The sequence below is a fragment of the Haemaphysalis longicornis genome, unplaced genomic scaffold, assembly GCF_048455015.1.
Source record: "Haemaphysalis longicornis isolate Haplotype H1 unplaced genomic scaffold, Haemaphysalis longicornis Haplotype H1 scaffold_14, whole genome shotgun sequence".
NCBI classification, from domain to species: domain Eukaryota; kingdom Metazoa; phylum Arthropoda; class Arachnida; order Ixodida; family Ixodidae; genus Haemaphysalis; species Haemaphysalis longicornis.
Genome location: NW_027526245.1, coordinates 30,861,416 through 30,873,775, shown reverse-complemented (window position 1 = coordinate 30,873,775; position 12,360 = coordinate 30,861,416). Strand labels below are relative to the sequence as shown.

The window sequence follows — 12,360 nt, the reverse complement described above, 5'->3', positions numbered from 1 at the left end:
ACGCGTGATTCCAGTTCTTCGTTACTCCTGCTGGTGCCTTGGGGAAGAGCGGCAGCTTCCTTCCTTCAAGGAGCAGCGTCGTCATGTAGGGCGATTTAGCCAATGCGTACTTACCGCCTACAATGCACTGCTCATCGTATTGACGTAGATATTTATTCTCTAAAGATTGCTTCTTTCTCACTTTTTTCTCGATTTCAGCGTTTACACCCATTGGAAACATTTTTTGTCGCTGAGCCCACGGACGCGGGTTCAATTCAGGGCCGCGGCGGCCGCTTTTCTGATGGAGGTCAAAAGAGAAAACATCCGTGCGTACGACATTTCGGCCCACGTTAAAGATTTCCAGGGAGTCAATATTAATCCGGAGCAATCCCCTACGGCGCGCCTCATCACCTGCATTACGTTGGCGCGTGAAAACCTACAATCAATCAATCAAACACTTGGTGTCATTGCTTCAATCTAGGGACAATTGTGTGTGTAAGCAGCGTGGCTAATATGAGCGTGATCCATTTTGTCATCTTGTGCCTCTGCGTTTTCATGCTCCTCCTAATTTCTCGCAAGGGTGCACTTCTGCCTAATTCTCGCCAAGACTTCACGATACTAAAAACGGCACTCAATTGTCGACTCACTGCAACTATAACAGCAGTATCGCAGCAACTAAATATGCACTTCTTCGCTCGAAATTTCGGCATTCCGACTCATCATTTATTTATTTATTTATTTATTTATTTATTTATTTATTTATTTATTTATTTATTTATTTATTTATTTATTTATTTATTTGTTTGTTTGTTTGTTTGTTTGTTTGTTTGTTTGTTTGTTTGTTTGTTTGTTTGTTTGTTTGTTTGTTTGTTTGTTTCTTTGTTTGTTTATTTTTAATGAAATACTGCAGGCCATAAAAATGCCCCAAGCAGGTTCGACATTTCGGCAGCGCGCTCGTATCGTTTCGCTCGCTTTTTAAAAAAGCTTCGACACGCCAGCTTCGAATGTCCACGCCCGCGGAGCGGAATTTTCGTGTGCCACATTTCGGGAGATATTTACACTGGAACAACTCCTAACTGTTCACGCCGTTGCCACTGCGAAAAACAAAACGCTGAGTTTCAAATACAGCACTTATTAATTCTCACAGATCGCTCCTTCACTCACCCTGCTTCCCATCCAGTGTTTCAAATATTTGCGCAACCATAATTTAGACAAAATTGGTACTTCTGCTATACGTGTCATTGGCTTTACTAACATTTTTAATGCCCTCAAAACGAGAGAAAACGGGGTATCAATTACAGCTCTTCCAAATAAAACCTAGTTTTTTTTTTCTTATTTCTTAGCGCTCATCATATCCATCCACATGGAAACAAACCATCCTCATAAAGTATGGCGACGATGCTTCCGAGGTGTGACTTTTTAAAACTCTTTCCGTACAAACTCATTTTTCTGAATTCTCGCTAAAATGCGTGGATATTTTTATACATACTTACCAAAAATTCACAGTTAAAAATATAATTTTTAAGCGTTCTCTTCGGGGACTTGCACTTATGAAGACTTTGCAGATATGTTTTGTCAAGGAATAATTACTGATTTCTTTTTCACATCAACTTTGCGCACACAGTGTGTTTTTGTTTGTAAACTTTACTACTGCTGTTGCAATAATATTTGTCTGTTATAATTTTACTATAATGCTACAGTTATAAAATTGTCATGAAGCCAAGGACGACGCAGTTGTCTTGCAGGAGAAGCAAGTTTATTGGAGCGAACTTGTGCTCCCCTAACAACTAAAAATAATACAGAGGCGGCGAAGCAGCGGTCAACAAAGTGACTTGCGCAGGCGAGTGTCGTCTAATCGAATGCCGCGGCGTCTGCTCTGCAGGCTTTTACCTTTCGGTGCGAGTTTTCTAGAACCGTCATTTCACATCTAGAACATTGTAGATCATGGAATATTATTCTGGGCTAGCGACGTTATGGCGAAACAGTCTGCTTATCTGAATGTGATAGCCCGTGCGGCATAAAAATAAAGAATGCAAGACGCGCTGTGTTTGAAACGCAGATAACACAGCCGGGCGTGGCCCGGCAGTAAAAAGAAACAATAAATAAATAAACCCATACGTGGTTCACGGCATTATCCCCCTCTAAGAGGGCATCGACTCGATGCTAAAATAAAAGACCGTCCGAACAAACAACAAAAAAGCCCGTCATCTTGCAAAGTAAGGTTTCAAGCGAACCACGTGGACGACTTCGGGCCACGTGGGTCGTCGTGATGTACCGGAATCACCATCGGGGATCACTTTGTAAGTAAGTTGACCGACACGTCGTAGAATCTGGTAGGGTCCGAAATACCGTCGCACAAACTTCTCACTGAGTCCGCGTCGTCGGATGGGAGTCCAAACCCAAACACGGTCCCCTCGGTGGTACTCGATGTCTCGGCGTCGGAGGTTGTAGCGCCCGGCATCCACCAGCTGCTGGTCCGTTGTACGAACTCGAGCTAGCTGGCGGGCCTCCTCCGCACGCTGAAGGTATCCTTGGACGTCGGGGTTGAGGTCGTCGTCTTCTACATGCGGAAGCATGGCTTCAAGCATCGTAGTCGGCACTCTTCCGTAGACAAGCTCCTCGAACGACGTAATTTGCGTAGTTTCCTGGATAGCCGTGTTGTACGCAAACGTGACATACGGGAGCACGTCGTCCCAAGTCTTATGTTCAACGTCAACGTGCATTGACAGCACATCCGCGATCGTCTTGTTCAGGCGTTCCGTTAGTCCGTTCGTTTGGGGGTGGTATGGCGTCGTTCTTCGGTGACCCGTGTTGCTGTAGCCTAAGATTCCTTGCATAAGCTCTGCAGTGAAGGCCATTCCGCGGTCCGTGATTAGGACTTCAGGGGCTCCATAGTTATGAAGAACTTTGCGACTTCTTGTGCTGTCCCCCTCGGAAGAGCACCGGTCTCTGCGTAGCGCGTCATGTAGTCTGTAGCTACAACAATGCACTTGTCCTGTGATTGTGACGTAGGGAACGGGCCCTGAAGGTCTATACCAATCTTTTGAAAAGGCCTCGACAGGATGGCGATCGGTTGTAGAAAGCCGGCGGGTCTTGTCGGCGGCGTTTTTCGTCGCTGGCAGTCACGGCAGCTCCGGACGTAGTGGGTGACGTCGGATGCGAAGCGGGGCCAGTAGTACTTCATCTTGATTTTTCCAATAGTGCGAGCTGTGCCGAAATGTCTGGAAGACGGGTCGTCGTGGCATGCTTCCGAAATTTCGTTAGGAAGATCTGGTGGGATGACCAGAAGGTAAGTCGCTCTCGTTCCGGGGCAGAAATTCTTCTTCACGAGGATGGAGTTTTTCAGGCTTAATGCCGGCAAGTTGCGTTTAAAGGCCCTGGGCACGGCGACGTGGCATCCTTCCAGGTAGTCGGTAATGACGCGTAACTCGGGGTCGGCACGCTACTGGGCGGCTAGAATGCTCTCAGTCACGACTCTGGAGAGCGCGCTGTCTTCATCGGAGTGTTGTGGTACATGGTCGACGGGGCCGCGCGACCGGCAGTCGGCGTCGGAGTGTTTCCTCCCGGATTTATAGACTACTGTAACGTCGAATTCTTGCAGGCGCAAGCTCCACCTACCAAGACGACCAGAGGGGTCCTTCAAATATGCGAGCCAACACAGCTCATGGTGGTCTGTCAGAACCATGAACGGTCTTCCATGCACGTATGGGCGAAATTTCGAAATGGACCATATAATCGCGAGCCACTCTTTCTCAGAGGCTGAGTAATTTCTTTCTTTCTTGGACAGACCACGGCTGGCATAGGCGATTTCTTTTTCGCACCCGCTTTGCTTTTGTACGAGGATGGCACCCAAACCTATATCGCTGGCGTCGGTGTGCATTTCCGTTTCGCCGTTTTTGTCGAAATGCGCGAGCACAAGCGGGCTTTGCAGGCATTGTTGCTGATCGCAGAATGCTGTTTCTTGGGCATTTTCCAAGCTGAAATGGGTGCTATCTTTCGTCAACCGGGTGAGTGGCTCTGCAATGCCGGCGAAGTTTGCGACGAAGCGCCTGTAGTATGCGCATAGTCCGAGAAATCTCCGAACTGCATTCTTATCTTTCGGTCTTGGGATGTTCGCTATGGCGGAAGGTTTCGCCGGGTCAGGCCGGGCTCCCGCGGCGTTGACGACATGGCCCAAAATCGTGAGTTCCTCGTACGCAAAGCGGCCCTTTTCAGGCTTCAGCGTTAACCCCGACCTAAGAAAGGCGTCGAGTACAGAATGCAACCTTGCAAGGTGTTCGTCGAAAGTCCGGGAGAATACCACAACATCGTCGAGGTATACGAGGCAGGTGTGCCACTTTAGGCCAGCTAGCACCGTGTCCATGACTCGTTGAAACGTTGCTGGGACCGTGCACAACCCAAACAGCATCACCTTGACCTCTTATAGGCCGTCCGGGGTTATAAATGCAGTCTTCCATCGGTCTCTCTCGTCCACTTCAATTTGCCATCAGCCGGTCTTCAGATCCATCGATGAGAAGTACTTCGCGTAGCAGAGGTGGTCAAGGGCGTCGTCGATTCGGGGGGGGGGGGGGGGGGGTACATGTCCTTTTTGGTGATTTTGTTTAGTCGCCGGTAGTCAACACAAAACCTTAATGTGCTGTCTTTTTTCTTCACCAGTACGACCAGTGCAGCTTAGGGGTTTTTCGATGGCTGCATAATGTCGTCACTGAGCATTTCGTCGACTTGAGTCCGTATGGCTTCTGCTCCTGTGAAGACGCGCGGTACGATGACTGTCGGGTAGGTCGGGCTCCATCTTCGGTTAATATTCGGTGCTTCGCTAGAGGGGTCTGACGTAGTTTTGTGTTCGATGAAAAACACTCTCTGTTGCGACGCAGCAAATGCAATAATTTGCTCCGTTCTTCCTGCGGTAACGCCGGATTCACGTCGAAGCGATTCGGAAGCTTGAAGGTATCTTCGGGTGCGCGTTCAAAGTCGGCTACCGCAATCACGTCACTTTGCGTTTCTTCGAGGAACGCAATTGCAGCGCCCCTGTTCAAATGCTAGTATTCCTCGCTGAAATTATTGACCAAAACTTGGGATTGCCGTTGCGTAAAGCGCACAATGCCTCTTACGACGGAGACGCCGCGGTCGAGGAGCAACCTCTGGTCACTCTCTACGATAGCGTCGACGTCAGGAACAGCATCTTCGCCGTAGTCGGTGATCATCAAGCTTGCGCAAGGTGGTAGTCTGACATGATCATCGGCGATCCTTAAAGCAGCACGGTATTCGGGGTTCGGATCCGGCGTCATGAAGTGATCAGAGGAAAAAGTGATGGACTTGGTCTGTAGATAAATTATTGCACCGTTGTCCTTCAAAAAGTCCATTCGGAGAATTACGTCGCGGGAGCAGTTAGGCAAAACGACGTTCGCCGCAAAGTACATTGTGCCGTCTATGGTGACGTGCGATGTGCACGTTCGACTAGGCGTCACGACGTGGCCTCCTGCTGTGCGTACGTGCGCACCGTCCCATCTGGTCACAACTTTCTTCCGCTTAGACGGAAATTACCCGCTCAATACTGAGTAGTCGGCTCCCGTGTCAATGAGAGCGACTACATCGAAGCCGTCGATGGACAGGTGAACGTCGGACGCCGCCTTACTGGATTTATGGGTGCGCCGTGGCGTCGTATCTCTGCTTGTACGTGTTGACAGTCGGCCACTATGCGTCGTCGTCTTGGTCGTATTCTCAGCGGCAGGTTCGGTCATGTCGGGTACGCGTCGCGCCGTTTTGCTGTCGTCGTGTTCGGAAGTCACGTCAGGGTTAGATCGGGTTGTCGGGCTGAGGGCGTGTCGTAAATCATGGTCTTTAGCGAATCCTTGCATCGTTGGAGGGTTTTCATTTTTCCGCGGTCCTTCAACTTTACCTCCAGAAGTTGCTGCTTTTAGTTTCCCCCGTGTGGGCTGGGGACCTTCCACGTGAGAAGTCAGCAGTTCTGCGGCGGTTTGGCGACTGGTACGGGTAGGGCGACGGTGAACGGTTGAATCAGGCTGGTCCTCGGTTGGTGTTGGACAGGTAGTCTTTGATCTCAGTAGGGCGCTGGCCGGGTCGGGGTCGTGGTGCCTTGACTGAGAAGCCTCGGCCACCGAGCCTCTTGTAGGGGCAGCGACGATAGATGTGGTCGACCTCTCCGCAGTGATAGCACAGCGGTTGATTATCGGGCGTTCACCACACCTCGGTCTTCCTTGGGGCGGGTGGTTGCACCGCAGGAGGTCGGGCTGGCGACAGGGGGCGACGGTACGGAGTGTCGTGACGGTAGGGCGCAGTTGGGCGAGGCCGGCGAACAGCAGCCGCGTAGGACATGGCTTGCGGCTCGCGGGGTGCTTCTGACCTCGTTGAGGTTCCCAGCGCTTACTGCACTTCTTCCCTAATCACATCGGTAAGGGAAGCGACTTGCGGCTGTGGCGGCGTGGGGAGGAGTTTCCGCAGCTCCTCCCGCACTATTGCGGTGATAGTCTCTCGTAGGATGTCGGCCGGAATCCGCATGCTGCCGACGTAGTTCGCATTGGCCGCGCCAAAAAAGTTGCGGTCATACTGCTTAGTACGCATTTCAAGAGCCTTCTCAATTGTGCTCGCTTCGGTCACAAATTCGGCGACGATTTTGGGCGGGTTGCCGACAAGTCCAGCAAACAATACTTAACGTCTTTTCTTCCGCCATGCAAGGGTCAGCACGCCTGAAGAGCCTCTTCATCTCTTCCACGAACACAATAACACTTTCGTTAGGGTGTTGTGTCCGCGTCTGCAGCAAGACTTCGGCCCGCTCTTTTCCCACAACCATGGTGAACGTCGTTAAAAATTGCATTCGGAAATCGTTCAAAGACTCTAGGGAGCTCTCATGGTTTTCGAAAAAAGATCCTTGCTGAGTCCTCAAGGTAGAACAAAACTTGCCTCAGTGTCTCGTTGTCGTCCCATCGATTGAACAGCCTGACCCGTTCGACTTGCACCAACCAGTATTCGGGGTCCTCCGAAGGTGACCCATGGAATGATGGGGGCTCCCTGGGTTGCTGCAGAACGAGGGCAAGACTAGGGAGCGATGGTCATGGTGCCTGCGTTGGTCATACTGGTTTTCACGATGTCTCCTTTTTTCACTTTATCAGAAAGCCGTCTAAACTCTGGCTGAAGACCTTGCTGTCGGCGGCTGACACGAGTCGGGCTTGCTTCTCGGCTTGACGAGGGCTTAGGGTGCATGTACCCAGCACTTCCACTAGATGTCCCGAATCCAAGGACGACGCAGTTGTCTTGCAGGAGAAACAAGTTTATTGTAGCGAACTTGTGCTCACCTAACAACTCAAAAGAATACAGAGGCGGCGAAGCAGCGGTCAACAAAGTGACTTGCGCAGGCGAGTGTCGTCGAACCGTATGCCGCGGCGTCTGCACTACAGGCTTTTATCTTTCGCTGCGAGTGTTTCTAGAACCGTCGATTCACATCCAGAACATTGTAGATCACAGAAGATTATTCTCTGCTAGCGACTTTAGGGCGAAACAGTCTGCTTATCTGAATGTGATAGCCCGTGCGGCATAACAATAAAGAATGCAAGACCCGCTTTGCTTGAAACGCAGATAACTCAGCCGGGTGTGGCCCGGCAGTAAAATCAAACAATAAATAAACAAACCCATACATGGTCTCGGCAATATAAATAATAAGAAATAATAATAATACATGTACCATCCGCCGTGTTTTTTGGACAACGTAATGTGTGAAAATTACCCTTCCATTTTTCTGTCATATGAAACGGAAGATAGGAAGATATAAAATATTCCAGAGTACTGCTCGCCTAGTGAACGGGTTTTCAGAACCTGTCTCGTAAAGTTAACATGACCACGCGGACCAAGCGCCGTTGTCTTACAGCGCTTTCAGAAGACGAGGCAGCACTGTTTGAACACTCAGCAATCCCCTGATGAATTTACGTGCATGCTTTGTATACCTCTAGTAGTTCGTTAAAATAACGACGAGTAAAATATCTTTACGGCGTAAAGAACATACTATCCATTGCTGTACCAAAACAGACCTTCTAAAAATTTGTGAAGTATATACAACAAAATTGTGCTTTCGCTCTCGCAGCGGTCTGCTGTTCGTAGATTCTAAAGCAAATGGGCGGTACAAAGGAGCCATACCTCTGGAGGAAAATGTAGTTGACTACTGCGTAGCTGCTCATTTCATACACCGAAACGTCGGTAAGCGTAAAAATGAGACTGCTTTTTAAACCGGCATACTTGTATTCTAGTGTAAATAGGTTAAACAGACAGAAGGTGCTCTCAAACGCTTACCGTCGATTGGGTCGGACTCGCAAGTATTGGCTGTACGTACTGTAGTTAAAACTACAGCAACACCCGTATAGATAGGCCAAAGCATGTTCGACGTTTTGCGTACGTGGATACCGCCAGGAAACACCTCCGCAAAAGGCCTATGGCTTTAAACACGCATCAGTGAATGGAGGTCAACTGAAAAATATATTAAACTAATGGAGGCAAGAGCAGCTCTCGGACAATTAATCTCGTGCCCACCCTGTGTGCGAATCCTGCACCATTTGCACATTAGCCCCGTTGAAACACGCGTATGTGAAAAAGACTATTAATAACACTGCGAGACCTGCGCCCTTGCCAGGTGAAGCATATCGGCTAATAAATCCACCGTGGATCCGTAGCTTTCGGGCAAGGACCCTATTCGTGCAAGCAGAGGTTATATTTTCTCAAGAGCAGCTGCTACTAATGCACGCATCACGCGTTTAATGCCACTCCCCAACCACTGCAGCAGCGAAGAGATGTTATACGCATCGTGATGCTTTAGATGAAAATTTGCAGTAATGTTTCTTATCCTCATTCAGGGCATCCCATCTGGTAGACGCACCGCTAGAGTTTCGAACGCAAGCTCCGCAGTGGCGGCACGTGATCTGAGTGCCGCCAATCAGCGGCAGTCAAAAAGACAGCAGTTATTTAGGCGGCTATTTCCCACATTTACCAACAGAGAAACGACCGGCTGGCGATAGCACGGTACACACTGAAAGATTATACACTACCTGCGTACCACTTTTTATTACAAAATGCACGTTTTCTTTGGAATTTTTGCAAAACTGTTCGGCTACTGAAGGGACTGAGCTCTTAAGTAAACGAGAATGGACGAAAGCGATTGATATTTCCAGCCAAAGCTATAGGGCACTGCCGACAAAGCACTGACTGAGATAAGCAAAACCCAAGAACCCGACATCAACATCGGGGTTCCACATTTTCTGTTGTTGTAGACAGGCCACTGTATAGAACACACGTCCATGATTGCCAGCATCGCTTTGAGTCGTTACATTTAGAAGTACGTCCCCGCCGTTGGGCGCTCAGTTCGCCCGTTAAATTAAGACATTTAAATATCTCCGCCAAAAACTCCCCTAGAAAAAATAAATGAAAGCACAGGTGAAGTTGTTGAAGGCGTGAAGAACGGCCGCTGCGGACTCAATGTGCATGATGTCACCAAGTCGCCCAAGCAAGTGCTTCTGTGCTAATATCCCAAATTTATCAGTATACATCTAACGAATGCTGTTTGAGCACACAGCTCACGTCGACATACTGCCGGGGTGCACATTAAACTTCTTGTACACCCTTATCGCCCCAAAAGTATAGTGTAAATGGATTAGGGTGTTGGGAAGTCATATTACACACTTTTTTGTAGGTTCCAGCACCCTACTATGTAGCTCTAGACCCTTTCGGTGTAGTAAAAGAAGCTGTCGACCGGTTTCAACACCCTCGTTGCTTTAAAGGTACTCAAAGAGTCGGAAATGACAGATCATTTACAAAAGAAACAGCGGATCTGGGGATAAACCTGACTTCTTCCTATTTTGAAAGGTCCTGGTAGGTTTTTCTAGGCTTTGCTAAATTTTGTTAGGTTTTGCGATGTTCTTGTTAGCCGGGCTTGGTGTGGAGCGGTGCGGCCAATTTTAGCTGGATTTTGCACGGCCGTTCAGGTCTGTCCCCCTCGCTGACCGAGGGGAGACAGAGCAAAGTCGATCGCCAGCTCCGCCGCTTCTCCAGCCTTGGAGCACTCGCGGAATCTGGGCACTTTTTTGCTTTCTAGTAGCCCAGGAAACACCATCACACTTGAAATTGCATAGTGAGGGGTTCGCATAGGCATGTGCCCCTTGTACTCTCACCCGAGCAGGCGCGAAACCCGGTTTCACTGTTATAATACCCTCTTTGAGGTAGTGCACCGTTCAAAGCTGGCGCAGTTTTTTTTTAATTTCTCTTGCTGATGCCACCTGACCAAGCTCAAGCGTAAACAGCTCCGCTGTTAATATATTATGTCAATTCATATTGTTTTAAATTGCCCTAAGATACACAAAACCTCCGAGCTAGTAGGAAATGTTAAAGTCTACCCTATGTAAGGCTTCCCACACCCTAATTTGTAGCTTTACACCTATGCAGCGAAAATGGTGTTGAAATAATAAACGTCCTTCTTGGAGGGTGTTGGAAGGGCATGAAAAAGGTGTTTGGTATTTAACAGGCTTGTATAGCTTATTGACCAGAATAGGTATGGCCCTATCCCACCCCATCTCACGATTAGCATGTTTTTGCAAATCCGCATTCTTTCTGGTATGTACTGACATTAAAATGCATGTTTCCAAAGCGCTAAAATGTTTGATTTTTGTTACACGTCCGCCGACTCTGTCAGAAGATCTTCCTCTTTTGGCTATAAAACCAAGAAGAGCAGGTGCAGGTGTCAGGTTAGTAAGTATATACGCGCTCTCCCCATGCATCCCATTGGTTATCTCGCTCAGTTCATTTGCGGTCCAAGTGTGACTTATGCGCGCCTTGAGTGTGGCTGTATGTCGTGCTGCGCGCTCAGCCGATTCGCGTTTTCAGGCGCAGCTGCTCTGCTCACATCCGTATTTTAGGGTGTTACGCAGCATCGCTCCCTTATTTCAGGTTGTGCACCAGCACACCCCCTTTCTATTCTGACACCTTTTTTTTTTACTCGAAACATCTTTTCAAGATATGTGCCATGCGACAAGATTTTACACCATTTTCGCCCAAAAATGGTGTAAAAAAGGTTATTGTGTAGCATGGCATGCGACAAGACGTTGGCCTTGAAAGCAGCGAGAACTTGAAAAGGAGGGAAACATTCCTACTTTTCTGTACATACACGCAGGACCTGCTATCTTGAGGGCAGTCTGGGGGAAAGGAAGGCACAGAAATTAAATTCGGGGACGAGGACGCCGTCGGTAATTCTTCACCCGTGGGAGTGACGCCAACAAAGTTGAGACCATGTCGACAGAACCAGAAACCGTGCTGTTGTATAAACGGCGGCAATTCCCAGTCGACTAGTTTTCAACAAGAAGTAAAATAAAATTAAAAGTACAACGATAAGAGAATACTTTACCGCGGGGTCAGATTTGCATTCCATTCTTGGGATTACTACATGAACTCATTATAGGCAAAATTAAGTGCGCAAAACTTCAGAGAAACTTTGCGTTTCTAAGGAGTTGCGTGCTAAAGAATATGCACTATCGGGAAGTTGATGTCGCGCATGATGAGAAAGTTTGAATATGCCGTTCGTGTCTGTAGACATTTTTTTATCGTCACTCGCCAGCAGGGTGACCAGACGCTGCTGAGCTAACGAGCGAATAATCGGTTCAGAAGAGAAAAACGCGGCGCAGTTTTCTTGAACAAGCGCAAAACAAGCGGTCGTTTTATAAATGCTCACACTTTTCAAGCATTGTTCAGTAACTAAAAATGACAATAAACTCAGTCTCATAAGATGTGGATCTAAATAAGTAAAATTAAGCATTCTATACCGAGAAAATATTCGCAGCTGTGAAGATTATTCAATGTTGATACAGTCCATTCAGCCAATAACGAACATACCGGGAAGCGGAAATGAGTTTGTTATATCTGTTTCTCGGTATATCTGAACATAAATTATATGTATACAAATGGTAAGGGGAAACGAACATTTGTTATTTAAAGCTGAGATTTCTTTAAAACAGAGTTCACTATATACGAGGTATACTGTATAGTTACCTAATTTCCACCCTGTTACTGCACGTAAGCCAGTAATGTGAGTGGCGATCGACTTTATTTTCCACTCCCCAAGGTATGTTCCGTTTCAGACCTCCACTACACAGTCATCGTCGCATGTGTCCGATTCCCCTTAACATTCCCAGCGTCCACCTCGGCTGGATAATGCGTGTGTATTTTTTTGTGGTTGTTGTTGTTGGAAATACTGCACCATTCTTTTTGTTCGGTTAAGAGCCCAGGCATGGGACACATCTACAATGGAGGACATAAAGTAACTGTAGTACACCACTCTGCAATGAATTCACTCTGTTTCTATAACGCACTTTCATGACGTCTAAGAGCAAGCAC

General features: G+C 47.9%; 1 protein-coding gene across 1 annotated transcript in view; it reads right to left on the bottom strand.

The window, feature by feature from the left end:
• LOC144164828 (uncharacterized) overlaps positions 1–8,401 on the bottom strand; it is a 59,550-nt gene extending 51,149 nt beyond the window's left edge. The window contains exon 1 of the mRNA XM_077695090.1: positions 8,281–8,401. Coding sequence (XP_077551216.1) covers positions 8,281–8,365 — 85 coding nt within the window. The 5' untranslated portion in view covers positions 8,366–8,401. The remainder of the gene's footprint in view (positions 1–8,280) is intronic.
• Positions 8,402–12,360: the final 3,959 nt, after the last annotated feature.